This window comes from Hemicordylus capensis, chromosome 13 (assembly GCF_027244095.1).
Source record: "Hemicordylus capensis ecotype Gifberg chromosome 13, rHemCap1.1.pri, whole genome shotgun sequence".
Lineage (NCBI taxonomy): Eukaryota > Metazoa > Chordata > Lepidosauria > Squamata > Cordylidae > Hemicordylus > Hemicordylus capensis.
Window position 1 is genome coordinate 22,161,189 of NC_069669.1, and position 20,517 is coordinate 22,181,705.

General features: G+C 48.1%; 1 protein-coding gene across 8 annotated transcripts in view; it reads right to left on the reverse strand.

The window, feature by feature from the left end:
* Window positions 1-20,517, reverse strand: part of VWA3A (von Willebrand factor A domain containing 3A) — a 51,963-nt gene that overhangs the window by 23,041 nt on the left and 8,405 nt on the right. For 6 of the 8 annotated variants that reach the window (XR_008312040.1, XM_053276721.1, XM_053276727.1 and 3 more), the window contains exons 5-19: window positions 19,890-19,944; window positions 18,787-18,885; window positions 17,365-17,471; window positions 15,068-15,193; window positions 14,199-14,307; window positions 13,891-13,956; window positions 12,248-12,373; window positions 10,261-10,402; window positions 10,066-10,169; window positions 8,736-8,816; window positions 6,898-6,992; window positions 5,048-5,167; window positions 4,105-4,179; window positions 3,543-3,687; window positions 1,179-1,374 (exon numbers count right to left, since the gene is read on the reverse strand). Coding sequence is in view for 7 of the 8 variants with exons in the window: in XM_053276721.1 (XP_053132696.1) it covers window positions 1,179-1,374; window positions 3,543-3,687; window positions 4,105-4,179; window positions 5,048-5,167; window positions 6,898-6,992; window positions 8,736-8,816; window positions 10,066-10,169; window positions 10,261-10,402; window positions 12,248-12,373; window positions 13,891-13,956; window positions 14,199-14,307; window positions 15,068-15,193; window positions 17,365-17,471; window positions 18,787-18,885; window positions 19,890-19,944 (1,646 nt within the window). In the remaining variant the exon portion in view is untranslated. The remainder of the gene's footprint in view (window positions 1-1,178; window positions 1,375-3,542; window positions 3,688-4,104; window positions 4,180-5,047; window positions 5,168-6,897; window positions 6,993-8,735; window positions 8,817-10,065; window positions 10,170-10,260; window positions 10,403-12,247; window positions 12,374-13,890; window positions 13,957-14,198; window positions 14,308-15,067; window positions 15,194-17,364; window positions 17,472-18,786; window positions 18,886-19,889; window positions 19,945-20,517) is intronic. The other 2 variants (XM_053276724.1, XM_053276728.1) reach the window with 2 other exon arrangements.

Below are 20,517 nucleotides of genomic sequence, written 5' to 3' on the forward strand. Positions count from 1 at the left end.
ATCGAACTTGTAACCTTCTGGTTACAGGGCGGCAGTTTTACCACTGCACCACCAGGGGCTCTTTTATATGTACACTTCTGCAACATAATGTCTGAATGGGGATCTTGTGAAATGGACAGTGTGGGACAATTGTGGAATGGACAATTTCTCCTCAAAGAGAGACAGCCCAGATGCGCTGGCCACAGATCTATATATATATATGTCTGTCAGAAGAACTGCACAGGAACGGTGAAAGGGTTCAAAGTCTGACAACCAAAGAGGCAAAGGGGCGAGGAACTCAAAACCCTCCCCCCATAACCCTTTCCTCTCTAGATGTAGGTAAGAACAGATATCTTAAATCATTGCACCTTCTCCCCTTGTTTACTAGAGGGTTTCTCTCTTCTTCCTCTGTCGCCTCCATTGTGTCAGGATCTAGGCTGTAAGCCCCTTGGAGAAGGGACCTTGTAAAGTGCCATGTAATGCCATGGGTGGCATTACATCAATGATAAAATGGAAGCAGGAAATGAAACCATCAGGTCATAAAAGGAGGATTGCTGGTCTGGTGGGAGCAAGCATGACTTGTCCCCTTAGCTAAGCAGGGTCCACCCTGGTTGCATAGGAATGGGAGACTTGATGTGTGAGCACTGGAAGATATTCCCCTTCTTAGGGGATGGAGCCGCTCTGGGAAGAGCATCTAGGTTCCAAGTTCCCTCCTGGCTTCTCCAAGAGAGACTCCTGTTTGCAACCTTGGAGAAGCTGCTGCCAGTCTGTGTAGTAGACAATACTGAGCAAGACGGACCAATGGTCTGACTCAGTATATGGCAGTTTCCTATGACATAAAAACCATGCTGTTCATCTTATGGCTAGTTGTATGTCAGTGAGGCAGGGAGGCGAGTGAAGAGCAGGCTGTTTCCCGTCATGCTTCCCAGGTAAGCCCCTTCCCCTCCTGGGCCCAGGGAAGTTTGCACTTGCCATCCTGCCCTTGTTCAGTTGTAGCTGTGCCCGTGTTCTAGTCCCAGACGTTTCAGGGCTTTAGAGACAACAACCACCACCTTGCATGGTGCTGGAAACATAGTGGAACATATTGAAGGTTGTGATTAAAGATGGATCCCAGTTCTGGAGAAGTCCCCGATCATTGGTATAGATCAGGCATCGCTCGGAAATCTCTTCCTAAAAACCAAGACCAAACACTGTCATACCTGTTTCTCCAAACCAGTGAAACCGGCCGTTGGCAGCCTGCAGAATTTCCTTGAAAGCCGCAGCCGTTTCATTTAGACTGGCGTAGCGAGGTGGTATATTGTCATCAAAGGGGAAACCATCGACGCTGAACAGACAGACGTGCAGCCGCAAATCGCACCCTCCACAGACCTCGGCCATGTAAGAACTAATTAGGTGCTGGAAATGAGAAAGGAAAGTGATGGGAACCACCTGGGATTGCTGTTCAATGCAGATTGAGCATCCAGCATGTTTAGCATTTATACTGCATGGCATATAGTGCGACACTGCCTTGGATAGCCCAGGTGTCTCAAATTTGGGTCCCCGGATGCTGTTGGACTGCGACTTCCATCATATCGGCAGCCACACCATGGCCATTTCTAGCAGGCTGCAATTTCCAGCGGACATGTGTGCTGTTGGACTGAATACACAGCTCTGTTTCATACATGTTTCGGAATGACCAACCACCATACACTTGACCAGCAGCTTTCAGCTTCCCTAGGCTTAGGGTGGGACACGTTCAAACCAAGGAGGAATTTATAGCGACTTCAGTGCAGCAGCAGCAAGGGGCCACTCATATAGCCAGCCAGCCAGCTTTTTTCTTGACAATTTGCCCTTAACGTGTAGTAAATGTGTCCTTAAAAAGTTGCACTTTTAAAAAGGCTTTCCTGGGAGCCGTACGAACCCTGAGATGGAGGTGTGGCTTTGAAAAGTGTCCACTGACGCCATTCCCGCGATTGTGGAATGCGCTCCCTGCTGAGATACGATCCTCCCCATCTCTGGCAATTTTTTAAAAACACCTGAAAACCCATCTTTTCACCCAAGCTTTCCCAGTTTTTTAAAACTGTCTGTTTTTAATATTATGGTTGTTTTTAAATTGTTGCATTGTTTTAACTTTTATGTGTGTTTTAATTGTTTTTATGTTAATCGCCCAGAGACAAAAGTTTGGCAGTATAGACATTTAATAAATAAATTCTGAGCAGACTAGTTTCCTGTGCCAAGAAGTCAACTTCCGTTCATTTGTTTCTATGTTTTGTCTTTTCTTTGTGTTTTAACATTTTTCCCCCCTCTGACTTTTTTGTTTAGTTTAATTTGCTGGGGGTCTTGTGCAAGGCTGCCACTAGCTATGGTGTTTTGTTTTGTTTTTAACATAGAGGTCAATGGAAAATTAGAGGGGGGATTCTAAGACCGAACTTTGAAATTGGGCACTGTTGTAGCACAGAATGGCAGGACTCTGTGTACTAAACTTGAAATGAATAGGTCAATCCACTGATTTTTAATGATTTTTTTGAAGATGAGGATTCCACTTTTTTTGTTTTGTTGTCTCCCCCACCTACCCCATCAATCTGGCATAAAGCTGCCATCTGGTGGACATCTGAGCTACAGCCCCATCCCCTAAGGGGAGTATCTTCCAGCAGAGAGTGCTCATCCAAATGAAAATCTGGACAGACCTTGCTTAGCAAAGGGGACCACTCATGCTTACTACTGCAAGACCAGCTTTCCCTGCTCCCCTTTTTTAAGAAGGGGAAGATGCCCTGAAGCAGAAGCAGCTTCTTCTGGGCATTCTTGATAGCTGAAGGAGCAGCCTGGCAACACTGTCTAGGAAGGGCATCACTGGGTCCCCTAATATCCCTTGTAGCTGTGGACCACTGTTGGGCCCTTTGTCAGACCAGCTCCATTCAGCCTCCACTCTGGTTTGGCACTATTACCCATCCATGGCTCATTTGCTGGTACAAGCATTAAGAAAGGGCAGATGGCAGCACTCCCAGCCAGTAGACTGGTCCAGAGGTCATGCAGAGTCTACCTGCGCCAGAGACAGGCTCCCCACCAAAGTCCTTGAGTGCTCCCCTGCTTCCCTCCACCTGCGAGTGTCTACCTCCAGCCAGGTGAAAATAAGCCGAGACTGGTTGTATTGTCTGAATGCACCAGTCACAGCTTATTCTAAACAATTTGCTTCAAATAACCTGAGATCTGTAACTTCAAACCATGGGTGGGAGGAGTAGCCAGGGTTATTTAACTACTGTACAGATCTTGGGTACAGATATCTGGCTAGAATATTCATATTCTAATATCATATATTCATATAGCATAATGTTCATGGTAGTAGTAAGCCAAGATTGGTGGGCTCAGGTGACACCATCCAACCTCTTGATTTATTTTAACAGGGAGTAGATGGGAGAGCTTGTTCCCGAGACTCAGGGACGTTCCGTGGAGCCTGGCTCTCACCGAGGTGCTCCATGAAGGTGCCCGGCACCTTCCTCAGAATGCAGGCAGGTATAACTGTACAAACTTCTACATCAACACAACAACTCTGGATAGCTAAGAGGCTGATTTTGGGTCATACCCACCACCTCTTGGTCAGGAATTCCAGTTGTGAGCAGGTAAACTCCTTGGGATTTGTGCTTGTCTTTATCTTTAAAATCCACCTCCACAACTCTTCTAAGAACATTCATAATATTCCTGCTGCCTTCACACTGCAGAGTCAGTCCCCATCTAGAAGAAGAGTTTCCCAAATGATGAAGAGGCATAAGAAAGCTCCATTCATTAAAGCTCCATTCAGTCAAGGAAGCCACCGTCTGGGAGAGGGGAGCTGGGCTGGATGGCACTGGTAAGGACATGAGAGCTGCTGGGTAGGGCAGTGCCGTCTGACCCACCTTCTCTCTCCCAGACAAGATCATCATTTCCTCCCGCTCTGGCCTTGCTTTCTCCCTCCTACACGATCACAAAACAGGAGCGCGCACAACTCCCAAGTAGTGTGAACTGCCTTCCTGGTTAGCACAAAGCATGGTTTTATGTGTTGCCTGGATGCATCCTCTGATTTAAACATAAAGGGACTGGAATTCATCCAAATATTAAGGCCCATGGTATTCCACTTAGGAAGTGAAAAAGCAAAACTCTGTTTAGACTTACTTCCAAGCACTCTGCAAATTGTCTTGATGCGGAGGAACCATTTCCGGTTGCCAAACCTTAACATTATTTCCAAAACTGTAAGGAAAGGCGAAAAAGAAAATTAACAGTGAAATTTTATTTTGCAACATGTCGGCTCATACATGTAACCTCCCTGGACATTGCAGTATCAGGAATTGTTGTTTGAGAACGCAGCTAGATATTACACAGAAATGTATGGAACATTAAAGGTAAAGGTTGTGCCATTGAGTCGGTGTCAACTACCCTTTTCTAAAAAAGAAAAGAAAAACAGCCTCAGAAGACTGCTCGGCCAATCCCAGCCTCTTGGGCTGCTTCTAATTTTTTTAATGTGAGCAAATTGTTAGGCCCCGCTAATCCTAAGCATGTGCCAAAAACAAACCAAAGCCCACACAGCCTGAACACTAAATGTGCTCCACAGATGTAGTGCACAGCCAGTATGGTGCCGTGATTAGAGTGCTGGACTAGGATCCAGGAGACCCGAGTTCAAATCCCCATTTGGCCACGAAACTCATGCAGTGACTCCGGGACATTCATGCATCTTTACCTAATCTACTTCACAGGATTGTTGTGAAGATAAACACAAGCCATGTACTCTGCTCTGGACTCCTTGGAGGAAGATCAGGATAGAAATGGAAAAATAAATAAATGCATACTTTGTTCTCTAGGTGAGGGGGCATCCTGGCAGCCACCCAGACCCGGGCAGCTTGTTCAGTGGCGCCTCTGGCCATTTCGACTGCTGAAGGGTCAACCAAGAGGGTCAGGCAGTTTGTTTTGCTTCGGAACTTCTGCTCCTAGTAGCAGCCCGTATAAGCCAAGCTTCCAAATGAAACAAGGCCGTGGTTGTAGCTACTGACTTTCCAGTTGTGCCAGGGCTGGCCAGCCCATCGCCTGGGGGACTACAGTGGATGCACAAGCGGCTACTCACGCGAGGATATTGAAGCAGTCCTTCCTTGCCATCTGTTCCTCCAGCAAGAGTCGCAGGGCATGTTGTATATGGAGGATGTACATGGAGCTGCCAAGGGAGACATCCACCAGTAGAGCGACCCTATGCAAGAAACACCAGCATCAAAGACCCAGCTTGGCTTTGGCCTCATTTGTGGGGTCTAGACGTTTTTGAAGATTAAACCAGACCCATCCTGGATCTTGGGAGGGTCATAATTTAGTGGCAGAGCCGGGGTTTTGCACACACAGGGTTCAAGTCCTGGCATCCCCAGTTAGAAGGATCTCAGGCAGTGCTGGAAAAGGCTTTTTTTGTGCAAGACCTTAAGGGAGGAGAGCTGGTCTTGGGGAGGGAAGCAGGCATTTCCCCTCATTGTCTGTCTGTCTTTTTCTAAACTTTCTTTTTTTAAAACACCATACAAATTACAATATACAACTTGAAGAAGAATGAGAAGGGGGGAAATGGAACCTAAACAAATAAAAACAAAAGGTTTGATAGATGACAATCTACAGCATCAAAATCATTCTTAAACCAATACATCTTTCTAAACTTGAACTGAATTGATCCCTTACTTTCATAATTGTTATAATTCAAGAATAAGAATAGATCATGCCAAACTGAGAAGAAGAAAAAATAGACAAAGATGGAATTATACCTATTTAAAGAATAGGTTAGTTTTTCAGCTCTCGCTATATGCCAAAGTTTTGTTATACCAGTCCTCGAAAGAGAACACTCCCTCTTTCAAATTTTTAGGTGTGATCAATCTGGCTGCTATTAGGGGCAAGCCTGTGTTGTCTTCTTGGCTAAGCAGGGTCTGCTCTGGCTTGCATTTTAATGGGAGACTACATGTGTGAGCACTCGCTGTGAGATATTCCCCTTAGGGGACCGGGATGTTCTGGGAAGAGCACCTACCTGCCTGCCTGGCATGCAGAAGGCCCCCAAGTTCCCTCCCTGGCAGCAGCATCTCCAAGATAGGGCTGCAGGGGCGTAACTATAATGGGGCAAGGGGAGACAGTTATCGGGGGGCTCACTGCTACCTGGAGCTACCAGAACAGCATGCCTTTCTCTAGTACTATTAAATGACTTCATGAGCTGATCTCCAGTGACCGGGGGCGGGGGGCATTTTAAAAATCTTGTCTCTGGGCCCACTCCAACCTTGCGACGCCCCTGTAGGGCTGAGAGAGACTCCTGCTTGGAACCCTGGAGAAGCTGCTGCCAGTCTGGGTAGAGGGACCAACGGTCTGGCTTGGTGGAAGGCAGCTCCCTCGGTTCTTAGCTGCTGCCAGTCTGAACAGGAAGCACTAGGCTCAATGGACCAACATTCTCGACCAAGGTGGTCGTTTCAGAGTTCCTAAGATCTGCTTATTGCTGATGGTAAAATGCCAAAATTATATGCATGATGCCGCCCCCCCCAAAAGGTTCCGGGTACAGTCAATCTATGCCGTTGACCCTCTGTATGGGGTCATAGCTCAGTAGTGGAGTTTCTGCTTTGTATATACAGGTTCACTCCCTGGCAGCATCTCCGGGTAGGGCTGAGAAGGACCCCTGCCTGGAATCTTGGAGAGCCGCTGCCAGTCAGTGTAGACAATACTGAGCTGGATGGACCATGGCCTGACTCAGTAGGAGGCAGCTTCCTAGGTACCTATGTAATGTCTGAGGTCATCAGTCGATTGTGGCTGCAGATAATGGGGCTAGAGAACAGCTGGAGTGTCAAGGTTGCCTACCCCTGCTCCGGGACGCCCTGTGCCTCGGTGACCCAACACGATCAAACTTGTGAGAGGCAAAGGAAGACATCGCTGCCTAAAACTGTATGCACAGAGGCAAAGTTCCAATACCTCCTTTCACAGACAGTCCCCCAAATCCTTCTGCTGGCCATGGAGAGCCATTCAATGCGTCTCTCATACAACCTCACCATCCTACCAAGCTGCTTCTGTGGATGAAATACAAGCATAGCGGATGACACGTGCAGACGGAGTGACTGGTGCTTTTTATACCGCTCTTCCTCCTAAGCCCCAGGACAGTTAACAGCAAGACAAAAAACATCTGAAAATAAAATGAACACAGCTATGTCCGAAAGAGAGGGCTGGGGGGTGGGGGGCGCTCATTGGCCAGAAGCCTGGATAAAAAGTCGGTCTTCAGTTTCCTCCGAAAAGCTGGGAGAGAGAGAGCCCTGCAGATCTCAGCCGCAAGTCCCCGGCTAACAGAGCAAAGAGGCACCTTTTCAAAGTGGTGATTCCCTTTATTGAGCAAGGGGAGAGCAACTGGCCTTATCCATCCCCAGCATAGCATCCCTCTAGTGGCTGATTCTGATGTCTGTCTTAGGTGTTTGTTTTTTAGATGGTGAGCCCTTTGAGGACAGGGAGCCATCTTTATTTAATTTACATCTATGTAAACCCCCTTGGGAACATTTGTTGAATAGCAGTATATAAATATGGGTCGTATTCATATTTCCACAGCCCAGGGGCAATCACTAAGAAGGCCCTGCTCCATGTAGTTGACAAAAAACTTCAGCAGGCCTCGGCACATGGAGCAGAGCCCTCCCAGCCAATCTTGTCAGGTGGGTAGATGCAGCGAGCAGGCAATCCCTAAGGTACCTGGGGCCCAAGTCATTTAGGGCTTTAAAGGTCATGTCAAAGACTACAGGGACAATTCAGACTAGGGAAGTGTACGAACCAGCGTTTGGCCAGTTTGGCGGGGGGCAGGGGTTACCTTTAAGGAGCAGGGAGGGTGCCCATCCTCCCACAGCATTTCCCCCACCGGTGCTGTCGCCAAAACCAGTTCCACAGGGCTGCTGAGTACCTCCTTGCAGCCCTGTACAGCGTTGTATCAGTTTTGGCACCAGCGCCAGTGGAGGAAATGTGGTGGGCACTCTCCCTGCTCCTTAAAAGGTAACCCCTGTGCTGCCAAACCGGGCTGAACGCCAGACCTCCAAACTGGTTCGGTGGTCTGTAAAAGGACTGCCACACCGGTTCGTGCAGATCCCTACTTCAGACAACTATTTTTGCAACAGCCTGTTCCATAGCTCAACAGCAGAGTGCAGCAGGCATTGCTTGCAGAAGGTCTGTGGCCCAGGAGCAAGCCAGCATGGGCAAGATGACCCATGGCCTGACTCAGGAGGAGGAAGAAGCTTCAAAGGTGTGTAAGATTTCGCCTCCAAGTCAGGACGCCGTCACCTCATAAAAGGCTGGGGGGTCCAGGTGATCTCAGGGAACACCACCTTCTGCACAATCCCCACTGCCCACTGCGGAAATCCTCCCAGTGGCCACCAGCTTGTCCAGTGGAGACTCAGTTGGGTCTTCTCCGTGGCCCCCGCTAAGTTCTGGTAGGTGTTCTAGGGTGAGATACGAGGCTCAGTCATTGGTGACTTTAAGAAAGCCTTGTGGACACATCTTTTTCGGCAGGCTTTTGGTTGGACCTTTGAATCGTTTTAACGGTTGTGATTTGTTTTGCTTAACTGAGCGCTAGCTGGGAATCTGCTTGCAGGCAGAAGGTCCAAGGGGGGGCCCGTCCTTGGACGCATCTCCCGGCCCCAAACCCTGGAGAGCCACTTGCCAGTCACTGCAGACAGTTCTAAGTCACAGGGGCCAAGGGTCTGCGACAGCCGGGCGAAGCTTCCTAGGGACTGATGATCAAGCCAGAAGGCAGGCAGCCCAACTCCAGGGCCGACACTCACCTGATAATCGTACAGTATTGGTGGATCTACATGGACATTCTTAACGGTGCCATCATGCCATTCAAATGGCATCATTGCTTTCTGAAATGAGGAAGGACATGCCATTAACTTTGGGGAGCAGAAAATGAAACTCCTCTGACCGAGGCTGGAGAGCACCGCCAGGGTGGACAACCCAACACACGTTTGCATCCTGCCTGCCAAACCACACAAAACACAACCATCACCAAAGGGCAGTTTTGGCCACACTTTTCTCCATCTCGTTCCTGGGGAGGAGTCAGAGCCGGGTTCTCAACCCTCCTCCAGGACTGGCTTGGAGATGCCAGATGATTCTTGAAAGCAAGCCAGAAGATGCTGATGGCTTGGTGTAGTGCAAGGTATTGGGAAGATGAGACATATTGATTGGCTGGGCCCTTGTGACCATCATGAATAGAGAGGAGAGGAGAGCGGGTCTGGTGGTCGCAAGCATGACTTGTCCCCCTAGCTAAGCAGGGTCCACCCTGGTTGCATAGGGATGGGAGACTAGAAGTGTGAGCACTGGAAGAGATTCCCCCTCAGGGGATGGAGCCGCCGCTCTGGGACGAGCAGAAGGTTCCAAGTTCCCTCTCTGGCATCTCCAAGATAGGGCTGAGAGAGAGACTCCTGCCTGCAGCCTTGGAGAAGCCACTGCCAGTCTGTGTAGACAATTCTGAGCAAGACAGACCAATGGTCTGACTCAGTATATGGCAGCTTCCTCTGTTCCTATGAATACTCCCTTTCTACCAGACGGCCCCATGTCATTTGAGGACATTTTTGCCCTCTTTGGATGCCATCATCAGAATATTGATGGAAGGGGAAAGGGGACTTTTTCATGCTTCTGTGAAACCACCCTGTTTCCCCCAGTTATTAATTTTCTACAAGTGTTTAGAAATTCAGCATTTTGCACAGGCTACATATTTTTTTAAAGGAAAGGTTTGGCTCTGCCTAGAGGTACAGTACAGTCTAGAAGAAAAGGGCACACAAAGGGAAGCAGTCAGGCAGCAGCTCAGGGGTGGAGCCTCTGCTTGGCATGCAGGAGGGCCTCCCAGGTGCCATCCCTGGCGGCAGCATCTCCAGGTAGGGCTGGGAGGGACTCCTGCCTAAAGCCCTGGAGAGCGGCTGCCAGTCAGGGTAGGCAATCCTGAACTAGATAGAGCCAAGGTCTGACTTGGTAGATGGCAGCTTCCTATGTACAGGGAATAGAGAGGAGAGGGTTTTCTTGGGGAAATGGAAGTGAACACCTGGCTTTTTAAAAAAAGCATTGAAATACAGAAACAGAAGGAGAAGAAACAATCATCAAGGCCTCTCTGCTCACCTCGTATACAGTCGACGACACTGTTTTCCGGAGAATAGGCACAAACTCTTCCACAGGGGAGAAAGCATTGGGTGCCAGAACTTGATAGAGGCTGAGCTTCTTGGCTGCAGCAAAGGAGGAGTGGGTGAGTGAAGCGCCTCTTCTGCTGGGGAAGGAAGGCTCGGCTCCACACACAGCCCCACCGGCCCACCTTACCTTTCAGGCCATTCACTTTCAACCATTCCGCCGAGGTTTGGGCCAAGAGGTTTGGCATTTGGATCGCAAGAGGCCTTCCGTGACTTGACTTGGACAGGACACCGGCCGGGGCGGCTCCGAGCTGCAGGCACTCCATGGCGTTCTGTGGAGAGGGTTCAAAACCGTGGCTGTGGGTCCCCTCCCTGGCAGCAGCATCTCCAACGAGAGAGGGCTGGGAGAGAGACTCCTGCCTGCAGCCTTGGAGAAGCCGCTGCTAGCCGGTGCAGACCATACTGAGCTAGATGGACCAAGGCTCTGACTCAGTATATGGCCGCTTGCTATGTCTATGAGGAACCTCCACGTTCAAAGGCAAATTACCCCTCACTACCAATTAGGAGGGGCAGGGAGGGCTATTACCCACTTCTGGGCTTCCCAGGAACATGACTGACTGACAGATGCTTTGCAAAACAAGGTGTTCCGTCCTAGAGGCTTTTGGTATGATCTAGCAGGGCTCTTTAGGGTTTTAACTGTAAAAGGCCCCAACAGGATTTGATTTATTTATTATTTTATTTCTTACATTTATATCCTGCTTCTTCTTCCAAATTGCCCAGAGCGGTGTACTACATACTTAAGTTCCTCCCCACAACAACCCTGTGAAGTAGGCTAGGCTGAGAGAGAAGTGATTGGCCCAGAGTCACCCAGCAAGTAAGTCTCATGGCTGGATGGGGATTTGAACTGGGGTCTCCCTGGTCCTAGCCTAGCACTCTCACCACTACTCCATGCTGGCTCCTTCCCTTCCCTTCCGCTTCTTAAAAACTCAAGCCAGCTCTGCCCCTAAAATTAAAGCAACAGTGCTTCGCAATATGTGGAGAAAGAGACGAGTCTTATCGTGTGACCAGGACTGGGATGGACCAAGAGGGCCCCCCCCCCATCCTGACTCACTGTAGGACATCCCAACATGCTGTCGGGGCATCCTTTGGTCACGGGAGGAGGGGGCAATTTAAACAGGTCTTGCAGCATGTGTGGAGGGACAATTCAGACGAGGGTCCCCACGGGATTAAGGGGTGCCGTCCAGGGAGGGAAGTGGGGCTGCACCCCCACCACATCCCTGTCCTGCCAGTGGACATTCGTCCAGACTGGCCCCCAAACATGGTTCAAGACTGTCCAATACAACACCACGAATATTTATATACCACTTTTCAAGCAAAGTTCCCAAAGCAGTTTACATAACAGAAATTAATTAGTTAATGAGATGGCTTCCGGCCCCGAAAGGGCTCACAATCTAAAAAGAAACATAAGATAAACACCAGTAACAGTCACCGGAGGTCCTGTGCTGGGGGTGGAGAGGGCCAGTTGCTCTCCCCCTGCTAAATACAGAGAATCACCACTTTTAGAAGGTGCCTCTTTGCTCAGTCGTCCAGGAAGAAGGTCCCATGAAGGCCAGCAATATACGTGGAGCACTTAGACATTCAATAAACTTGTCCCCAGCTTACTAAGCAAAGAGAGGCCCCTTTTAAGGCAGTGATTCTCCTAGATTTAGCAGGGGGAGAGCAACTGGCCCTATCCAGCCCCAGCACGGCGCTTTTCCAGCCGTTGTTGCTGAGGTCTCCCGAGCCCCTTGGGGACATATTCATCCGTTTGCCCATTCATTTTCTACATAAACTGTTCTGAGAACTTTTGTTGAAAAGTGGTCTATAAATCTGGTAGCCGTAGCAGTAGTCACTTTACGAAAAACCTATCGATCACTAAACTAATCTGCTAACCTCCCATTCCAAAAAATCAAGCCAGGGGTTCTTAATTGTCTCCAGCTTATGAACAAAGAGAGGCACCTTTTAAGGAGGTGATTCACCTAGATTTAGCAGCAGGGGAGCAACTGGCCCAGGGGTTCCCAGCTGTTGTATTTCTATCGCGCTTATCATTCCTGCCACAAAGGCCAGTGCCATAGGGAATGATGGGAGTTGTAGTCCAGCGTCACCTGGGAACCCCTGAACTGACCAAGATTACTTACATCTTTTACTAAATCAAAACATGACTCGTCCGTCTTGCCCAAATAGATATCATTGATGACACCGAGCAATTCGTTGGCTTTTTGGAGTTGACAAAGGACCAGGTTAATATCATTGCTGGTGAAATTCTGAATGCGCAACAACAAGAGAGGATTAAAGCACCAATCAGATTTATTTTTAATTACTTGGAGACCTAACCGACTTCATATTTGCAGTTGCAGCCTTTACACACTGCTTTTTGATAATGTCCACAGAACAGTTAAAAGAAAGATGTTTTAATGGAAATTATCAGTCACATTAAAGCAGCAACCTAATCTAGACGTCAAGCATGCAACGAAATGCTACCATTCGTGACAGCAGCAAAATAAAACAGGAGGAAGCAGAAAATCAAAATAAATCCCCCCTAGTCCAAAATGCTTTAAAACAAGATTGTTGTTTTGTTTGAAAAGCAATAGTTTGGACTAAATGTTCAAGAGTTTAAGATGTGGAAAGATAAGATGGAGGAAAAGCAATACAAGTGGCGCTTGAATCTATATAGCCCCATCCACACGTCGGGCTGAACGCAGGGACGGCCAGGCCTTGGAGGGCCCCACGTTATCCAGGATCAGCTTTAGCAGAAACACAGGCGCAGCCATTCACACAACCACATGTGCCTGTCTGTGTTCCTCCGCCAGTATAGCCAGTACAACTTGCTAGTCAAGTCATTTCCCCACTGCGCCATTAGGTGGCTCACAGACAGTACTCCCATGGAAATTAATAGGAGAAGCAAACTTGTCCCATTAATTTCAGCAAGACTTCTTATGAGTAACATAGACTACTCCAGTCACTGACTTACATCCAGACTAAGCTACTCATAAGCAGTCCAATTTTCAATGGGATTCAATTAATTTCAGTGAGAGTATTCATGGCGAACAACCTGTATGGAAGCCACTGTCTGGAGCTGCCTGTCTCATAACTGTAGCATTTAAGAGAGAGAGTGAATGAGTGAGTGAGTAGACAGACATATACATACACACACACACACACACACAATTTGCATGGGGTACCTGAGCTGAACGTTTGTGACACACATGTACACTTGTTAAAACAGGCTGAGAAATCGTGTGCTGAACTAGGCCCTTCAGTTGTTAATGGACTACAACTCCCATCATCCCTGACTATTAGCCAATGTGGATGGGGATGATGGGAGTTGTAGTCCAACACTGTGCAGCCCTGTGCTAAACCATAGCTTAGCATTCCATCTGAATTGGGCCTTTGTTTCCAGATTTCCCAAGCAATCATGCGTAGCGTTCTTATGGAACATTTTCCATGCACAATAATTTTTGCTGATCCTCCCTGTCCCTCTGCTACCCTGGATGTTTGTCCCTGAGGGTCCCCCAGCCCTCAGGGACATATTTCTGGGAGGGCACCAGGGCAGCAGAGGAAAGGAGGGATGGGGCAGGAAACATCCTAACACAGAGGCAACGTTAGTCTGAATGCTGCCAGTGTGTTGTGGACAACATAATGAAGTTCACAAGGCAATATGCTGCAAATCTGGATACCCCTGTGAGTATGCAAGTTAGTGGCCAAGCATACCACTACTACGACTACAGGCATAAGCAGTGCGTCAGATGCCCCAGTGAGGGCCTGGTGCTCATTCACCTACCTCAGTACTTGAAGCACAGCAGTGGTAACGGCCTCCTACGGCATCCACGATGCTCCTCAGAACGGCCTACAGGAATGGCCACAAGAACAGAATTGCTGAGAGGTCCTGCTTGCTCCACGGGATCTTTGTGGCGATGCTCACGCAAGCCACACAAACGGAATGGAGACACCTTTCCTGGCAAAGCTAGACGCAACGTGTGGTGGCACCAGTGCTTCCTAGGGGCCCACCACTCCAGAGGGATCAAAGCTAAATCTGCATCAAGGAAAACCAAGTGGCGGAAGACGTTTACCAAGCGTGAGGCGACTTACGGGAGGCACTTGATTGCTGCACTCGTAGGCGACTGTATGGACTAGCAGTATCCTCCCTGGCATAAACTGCTGGATGTAGTCAGACAATATCTCTGGGGACTGGTCTGGACTGGTTTAAAGAACACACACACAACACAGAAGGCAGACAACATGTCAATATCCAAGGATGAAGGTGGCATCTTTCTAGATGATTGAGTCTAGCATCTGGAAGGCAAGCAAGGCAAGGCAACCCAGCATCAAGTGTAAAGTTGTGCCGTCGAGTCGGTGTCGACTGCTGGCGCCCACAGAGCCCTGTGCTTGTCTTGGGTAGAATCCAAGAGGGGTTGACCATGGCCTCCTCCCACGCAGTAGGAGATGATGCCAGTGTGAGATGATCCCCTGCTAACTGGACAAAGAGGCACCTATTTATTTAGTTAGTTAGTTAACATATTTTTATACTGCCCAAAACTTATGTCTCTGGGGGTAACATGGTTTTTAACATGGTGATTCTCTTCCACCCCCAGCACAGAACGTCCAATGACTGTTGCTGGTGTCTGTCTTATGTTTCTTTTTAGACTATGAGCCCTTTGGGGACTGGGAGCCATCTTATTTCTTTATTATTTCTCTATGTAAACCGCTTTGGAACCTTTTGTTGAAAAGCGGCATATAAATACTTGTTATTGTTTCAGCATCTTCCTATATTGCTGCTGCCCAATATAGATATTTCCCATAGTCTGGGAAGCATACCAGCGGGGATTCAAACCGGCAATCTCTGGCTTGCTAGTCAGGTCATTTCCCCGCTGGACCATTAGGTGGCTTAAGCCTGCATGCATTTCATTTCATTTTTTAAAAAGGTCAACCTGAGTTACGAGTCAAGACTGATGACCTACCAGCTTCCCACAATAATCACCAGTGAATCCAGCTCTCTTAGCACAAGGGTTTTTTTTAAAGCTCTCAGTAAATTGCAGCCTCCATTGGGTTTCAGTCCTTTCACCCATTCTCTCGCTTCCTGCAAGCTAGAAACAAAAATGAACACGGGAGAGATTCCAGCGCATACGTGCAAGACAGAGGCCAAAGAGTTAACACAACATCAAAGACAAACCCATTATCAGAGTCCAAACATAAGGCCCTCTGGCTGGCTCAGAATAGACAGAAGGAAGCCCTTTACACAACGAACTGTAATTCACCTGAGAAATGTGCTGTCACAAGATGGCCGTGGGTGTCGATGGCCTTTAAAAGGGGATTTGGCAAATGCAACAAGGGTCACTCTAGAAGTGGGTGCCATGATAATTCAAATGCAGTCCCCATGCTCAGAAGCAGGCTACTGTGGATTATTCCCAGTTGTAAGGGACCAGTGACAGGGTGACATCGTGGAGGGGAGCTGGTCTTGGGGTAGCAAGCACCAATTGTCTCCTTTACTAAGCAGGGTCTGCTCTGGTTTGCATTTAACAGCAGACTTCCTAGACTGGTTTGCATTTAAATGGGAGACCACATGTGTGAGCACTATAAGATCTTCCCCTTAGGGGATGGATCCGCTCTGGGAAGAGCCTCTAGGTTCAAAGTTCCCCTCTTCCTGGCATCTCCAAGACAGGGCTGAGAGAGACTCCTGCCTGCAACCTTGGAGAAGCTGCTGCCAGTCTGGGTAGACAATACTGAGCTAGGCAGACCGGACCAAGGGTCTGACTCAGTAAAAGGCAGCTCTCTATGTTCCTATGAAAACCAACGATGGCCCATTGCTTCCATGCTCCAGTGAAATGGAAAGCCATGGTTTGTTACTTTCCACAGAGAGCTTCCAATTCCCTCCTCTCAAGCACCAAGGCGAAGCACAGGATGAGCCCAAGACGACTCCTCATGGTGTGCTCTCCTGGGGCCAGAGCTTACACTGGCTTGAAGTCCAATCCCCAGAGGCAGCATCTCCAGGGAAGGCTGCGAAAAAAGACTCCTGCCTGCGACCTTGGAGAAGCCGCTGCCAGTCAGTGTGGACAATCCTGCGCTCGATGGACCAGTGGTCTGACTCAGGAGAAGGCGGCTTCCTCTGTAACCGTTCAGAACAAGGCACGAGTGCAGCCTTTGCCTAGTCTTGGCTTGCCTTCTGCCTTGCTGTGTTTGGGACGCATTCTGCTGCCCCTCCGGGGCGGGGATTTGCCTGCCCAAGTCTCCCCTGCTTGACCCTGGCTGCAGCCCTCCCTCGGGCCCTGATCTTGCATTTCAGCTTGCAAGAGGGTTTCCCGGGACCGGGACCTCCCCGACCTCCTGCTGTCTGGGCCAAGAGGCACCTTTCAGAGTGGTAGTTCCCTTGTATTGAATACAAGGGATGGGGGCTATGGGGTGGCACAGAAGTACGCTGCCGCCCCGATTAGCTTTCAAAGGACTTCGGCAGGGGGAAAGCGGCGGGCGGGAGGGGTAAGTTTAGTGCACCCACCCCTGCTCTTAAAGCGGCACCGCCCCACCGCAGTTCTGTACACATCCCTACCCTCCAGGGGTGGTTGCTGGGGACGCTGTTTCCCCTTGAGTTTCTTTTTAAAGTTGTGAGCCCCCTGGGGACAGAGAACCATCTTCTTGTTCTTTTTGTTGAATGAGAATGCTTTGAGAACGCTTTGTGGTTGAAAAGCGATATATAAGAAGTAATAATAATAGTCAATAATAGTCAATAATAGTCATTCCCATCAGTTTCCATGGGACTTTGTTGCAACCAACTTATTGTTGGGTAGCTTCCAGCGTGGTGTAGTGGTTAGAGTGCTGGACTAGGACCAGGGAGACTAGGACCGGAGAACTCCCGAATGGGGAGTTCAAATCCCCATTCAGCCATGAAACTAGCTGGGTGACTCTGGGCCAGTCACTTCTCTCTCCGCCTAGCCTACTTCACAGGGTTGTTGTGAAAGAGAAACATAATTATGTAGTACACCGCTCTGGGCAGCTTGGAGGAAGAGTGGGATATAAATGTAAAAATAATAATAATTATTATTATTATTATTAAATAATAATAATAATAATAATAATAATAATAATAATAATAATAATAATGACTACAAATATTTCTATGCCACTTTCCAACAAAAGTTCTCAAAGCAGTTTGCATTGAAAATAAATAATCAGTCCATTAACTTACTGGTTAATCAGTTAAAGTTTGCAAAATCAAATCAGTTAATTTAATCATAAACCAAACGACAGTAAGCAGCACACTTACACATCCACACTTATAGCTTTGGGCAACTTCCAAAGAGATGAGACCTCCGTACCAAATGAAATGAAGTATAATTGCTTCATATAACACAGCTGCTCATCTATTAAAGACTGAAGCATAAAACAACAAAAAGTTTAGACAACAATTTTCAGGCAACAAATGACAGCATGGATTGTCTAACAGGGAAATCTTCCTGCAGTTTGCTCATAGACAGTCTGATAACAAACAGATGTTCCAAGGCAGCAAACCCAAACGTTGGGTCACTTAGATCAGGGGTTCCAACTCCCATCATTCCTAGCTTCACCCATTGTGGCTAGGGATGATGGGAGTTGTAGTCCAACATCATCTGGGGATCCAAGGTTTGAAACACTTGACTTAGAAAATTGAAAGCAGTTCTGGAGTTTGTAAAAGCTTGATATTGAGAAATAATATTGGAGAACAAAACCTCCATGAATAGCTTTTCACCAGGCAATCCTAAATTGCACTAGTGCATATACAAGAACACATCTACATATAATTCACCACAGATCAGAGATTGTTACATAAAACTCTAAACATGGCTGGTAGAGCTTCACAAGACCTGTGTGGAAGTTAAGGAGTTGACACCCACCCAACAGCACAACTTGACCTTTGCCATTTTGGGGCACAAATGCTCAAGAGAGTTTTGGCAATGTCTACCCTGCTAGAGATGTCCGCAAAGAGGTGTTTGCATTGCTGCCCTTACAGCTTTCTCTGTTTTATCACCCTCTCTTTATCCCTGCTCCTCAAAGCTTTGGAGTAAATTTTTGCTCAGAGGAAAAGGTTCGGATGGTTGTCCTCTCCCCAGGGAGTCCTCTTTGGAGGACATTCCTGCCAATCCTCATTTCCATTCCTCCAACAACATCAATGGGATTTTATAGTAGCTTTTGTGTTTTAAAAGCTTTTAAAACCACATTGCAAATTTGGCTGCTGCAGGCCTGCTGGGTCAGGACAATAAAAGCATGAGCACACCTGAAAGCTGGAGGTCTTCCAATGCTATCGCTGCCTGCCCCCAACAATCTCTGGGGGTGTAGACCTTGTCAAAAATCACAAGGAGGATTCCCCCCCCCATGGTACTTACCAACCACCCTGTTGGCTCAGGTACCAAAAAGCAGATACTGTGTTTTAAAATTTACTTGCACTTTTAAGCATGAATCCTATTTTAAGGCAAAAACACTGAGGCTCAGAGATGTACAACTTGCCCATGGAACAAGCAAAGACTAGAGTCTTTTTGCTGCTGCTAGGGCAGAATGGGGAATTGGAATCCTTGCTGATCTACAGACCATGAGTATTAACAAAACAATCTGTTCCAAGTTACTCAGCAATCCGAGCCACTAGATCCTACCCAGCTCGTACCAAGCAAAAGGTCTTGCGTTAAAAGTGAGAATGTGCTTCAGGGATATTTACCAAAAGATCATTTTGAAAGTCACGTAGCCTTGGACCACAACTTATATCTGAGGAATCAATAAGAACTCCAACTCTGCTCCCTTGAATAATACCAAACATCTGGAAAGAGGGGAAAAGAAGCCAAAACAGTTTCATTGTTTTATTTGCAACTTTAGTGCTACCTATACCCATGACCAGACATTCTGTTGTGGGTGCTCTGATTTGAAGGGGTTAAAGCAAAGCCATTAAAAAGATCAGTGGATAGAGAGAGAGCGCTTGTACCAGTTTCTGTGATCAGGGTTTCCCGTGTTACCAAGTCACCCAAAAAGTATTCTAGGGCTGGAAAAGGTGCAGAAGAGGGCAACCAAGACGATCAAAGGCCTTGCAGCTTCCTTGCAAGGCAAGGGCACAGCATTGGGGGCTTTTAGTTTAGAAAAAAGGCAACATGACAGGTCTATAAAATTACTCATGGTAATTTTGGGAGGTTTTTGGGAGGTTCATGGGAGGTTCTCTCTCTCACACACACAACACAGGAACCAGTGGTCAAACCATAAAATGGGCTGCCAGGATATTTAGGACTGGCAAAAGGAAGTACTTTTTCCACACAGGATGTCGTTAATCTGTGGAATTCTCTGCCACAGGATGTGGTGATGGCCACCAGCTAGGGTGGCTTTGAAAGGGGCTTAGAGGAATTCATGGAGCACAGGTCAGTCAATGGCTACTAGTCTGACAGCTATAGGCCACCTCCAGCCTCAGAGGCATGATGCCTCTCAATCCCAGTTGCAGGAGAGTGGACATGCCTTCATCTCTTGCCTGTGGGCTTTGCAGAGGCATCCGGCGGACCTCTCTGGGAATCAGAGTGCTGGACTGGATAGGCTTGGGCCTGATCCACCAAGGCTCTTCCTATGCACTTTCCTTTGGGTTCCACTGTTACCTTTGGTCAAACAGGTGCTGCAGGTTTTGAAAGGACACAAGGGCCTGCAAAATCCGTTTAAACCAGAGGCAAAAGCCAAATGGGCATGTGCAGTGTGACCTGCAATTCTGAGAAAGTCAATGGCTTTTCTGTCTTCTTTTTTATAAGGTGCTCAACATGTCTTTTAAGCAAATAAATGGTGCAACGTTACCTTTCGGCTGCCCTGCAGAAGCCAATTAACCCGTTTGTCGTAGAGTTCAATAGCTCTGGGGGGGGAAATGCAGTGCATTGTAATGATGTGCTTGCATCTTCCCTATTGTAAATCCTCATTCAGCTGTGAGAACTTGTGGACCTGCCTTGCACGGCTGGTGTTCCTAGTTCAGGGCTGGCAGTGACCTTTCCTGCTCCCAGAGCTTTGCCAGCAGCAGCAGCGATCTGAGACAGACAGGCTGCCCAGGGATCTGTCAGTCAGACCACTGGACTTTCTGGTTCACTATTAGGAATGCTGATTTTGCAGGGATTCAGATGGGCAGGGATCCACAAATCCAGGCTTTGCTCACTAGCCAGCCATTCTTCGAGGTCACCCTTAATCCCCTCTCTTGTGTCAGATCCCTTGCTGGCACACAGGCAGAGGGCTCAGGAGAGAAGCGGGTCTTCTGTCATTTGCAGTGGGATATGGATTGGGTAAGAAACCGCCGGAGCCCTCTCCTCTTGCCCAGAGAGGATCCCTGCTGTTTCTTACCTTCTCAGACGTGGCATAGGAGTGCCATGACGACTCTGGGGAGGAGAGCTGACTGGGTGTCCTCCTCGCCAGAGAGCTGGGGGCACTCACCACTGAC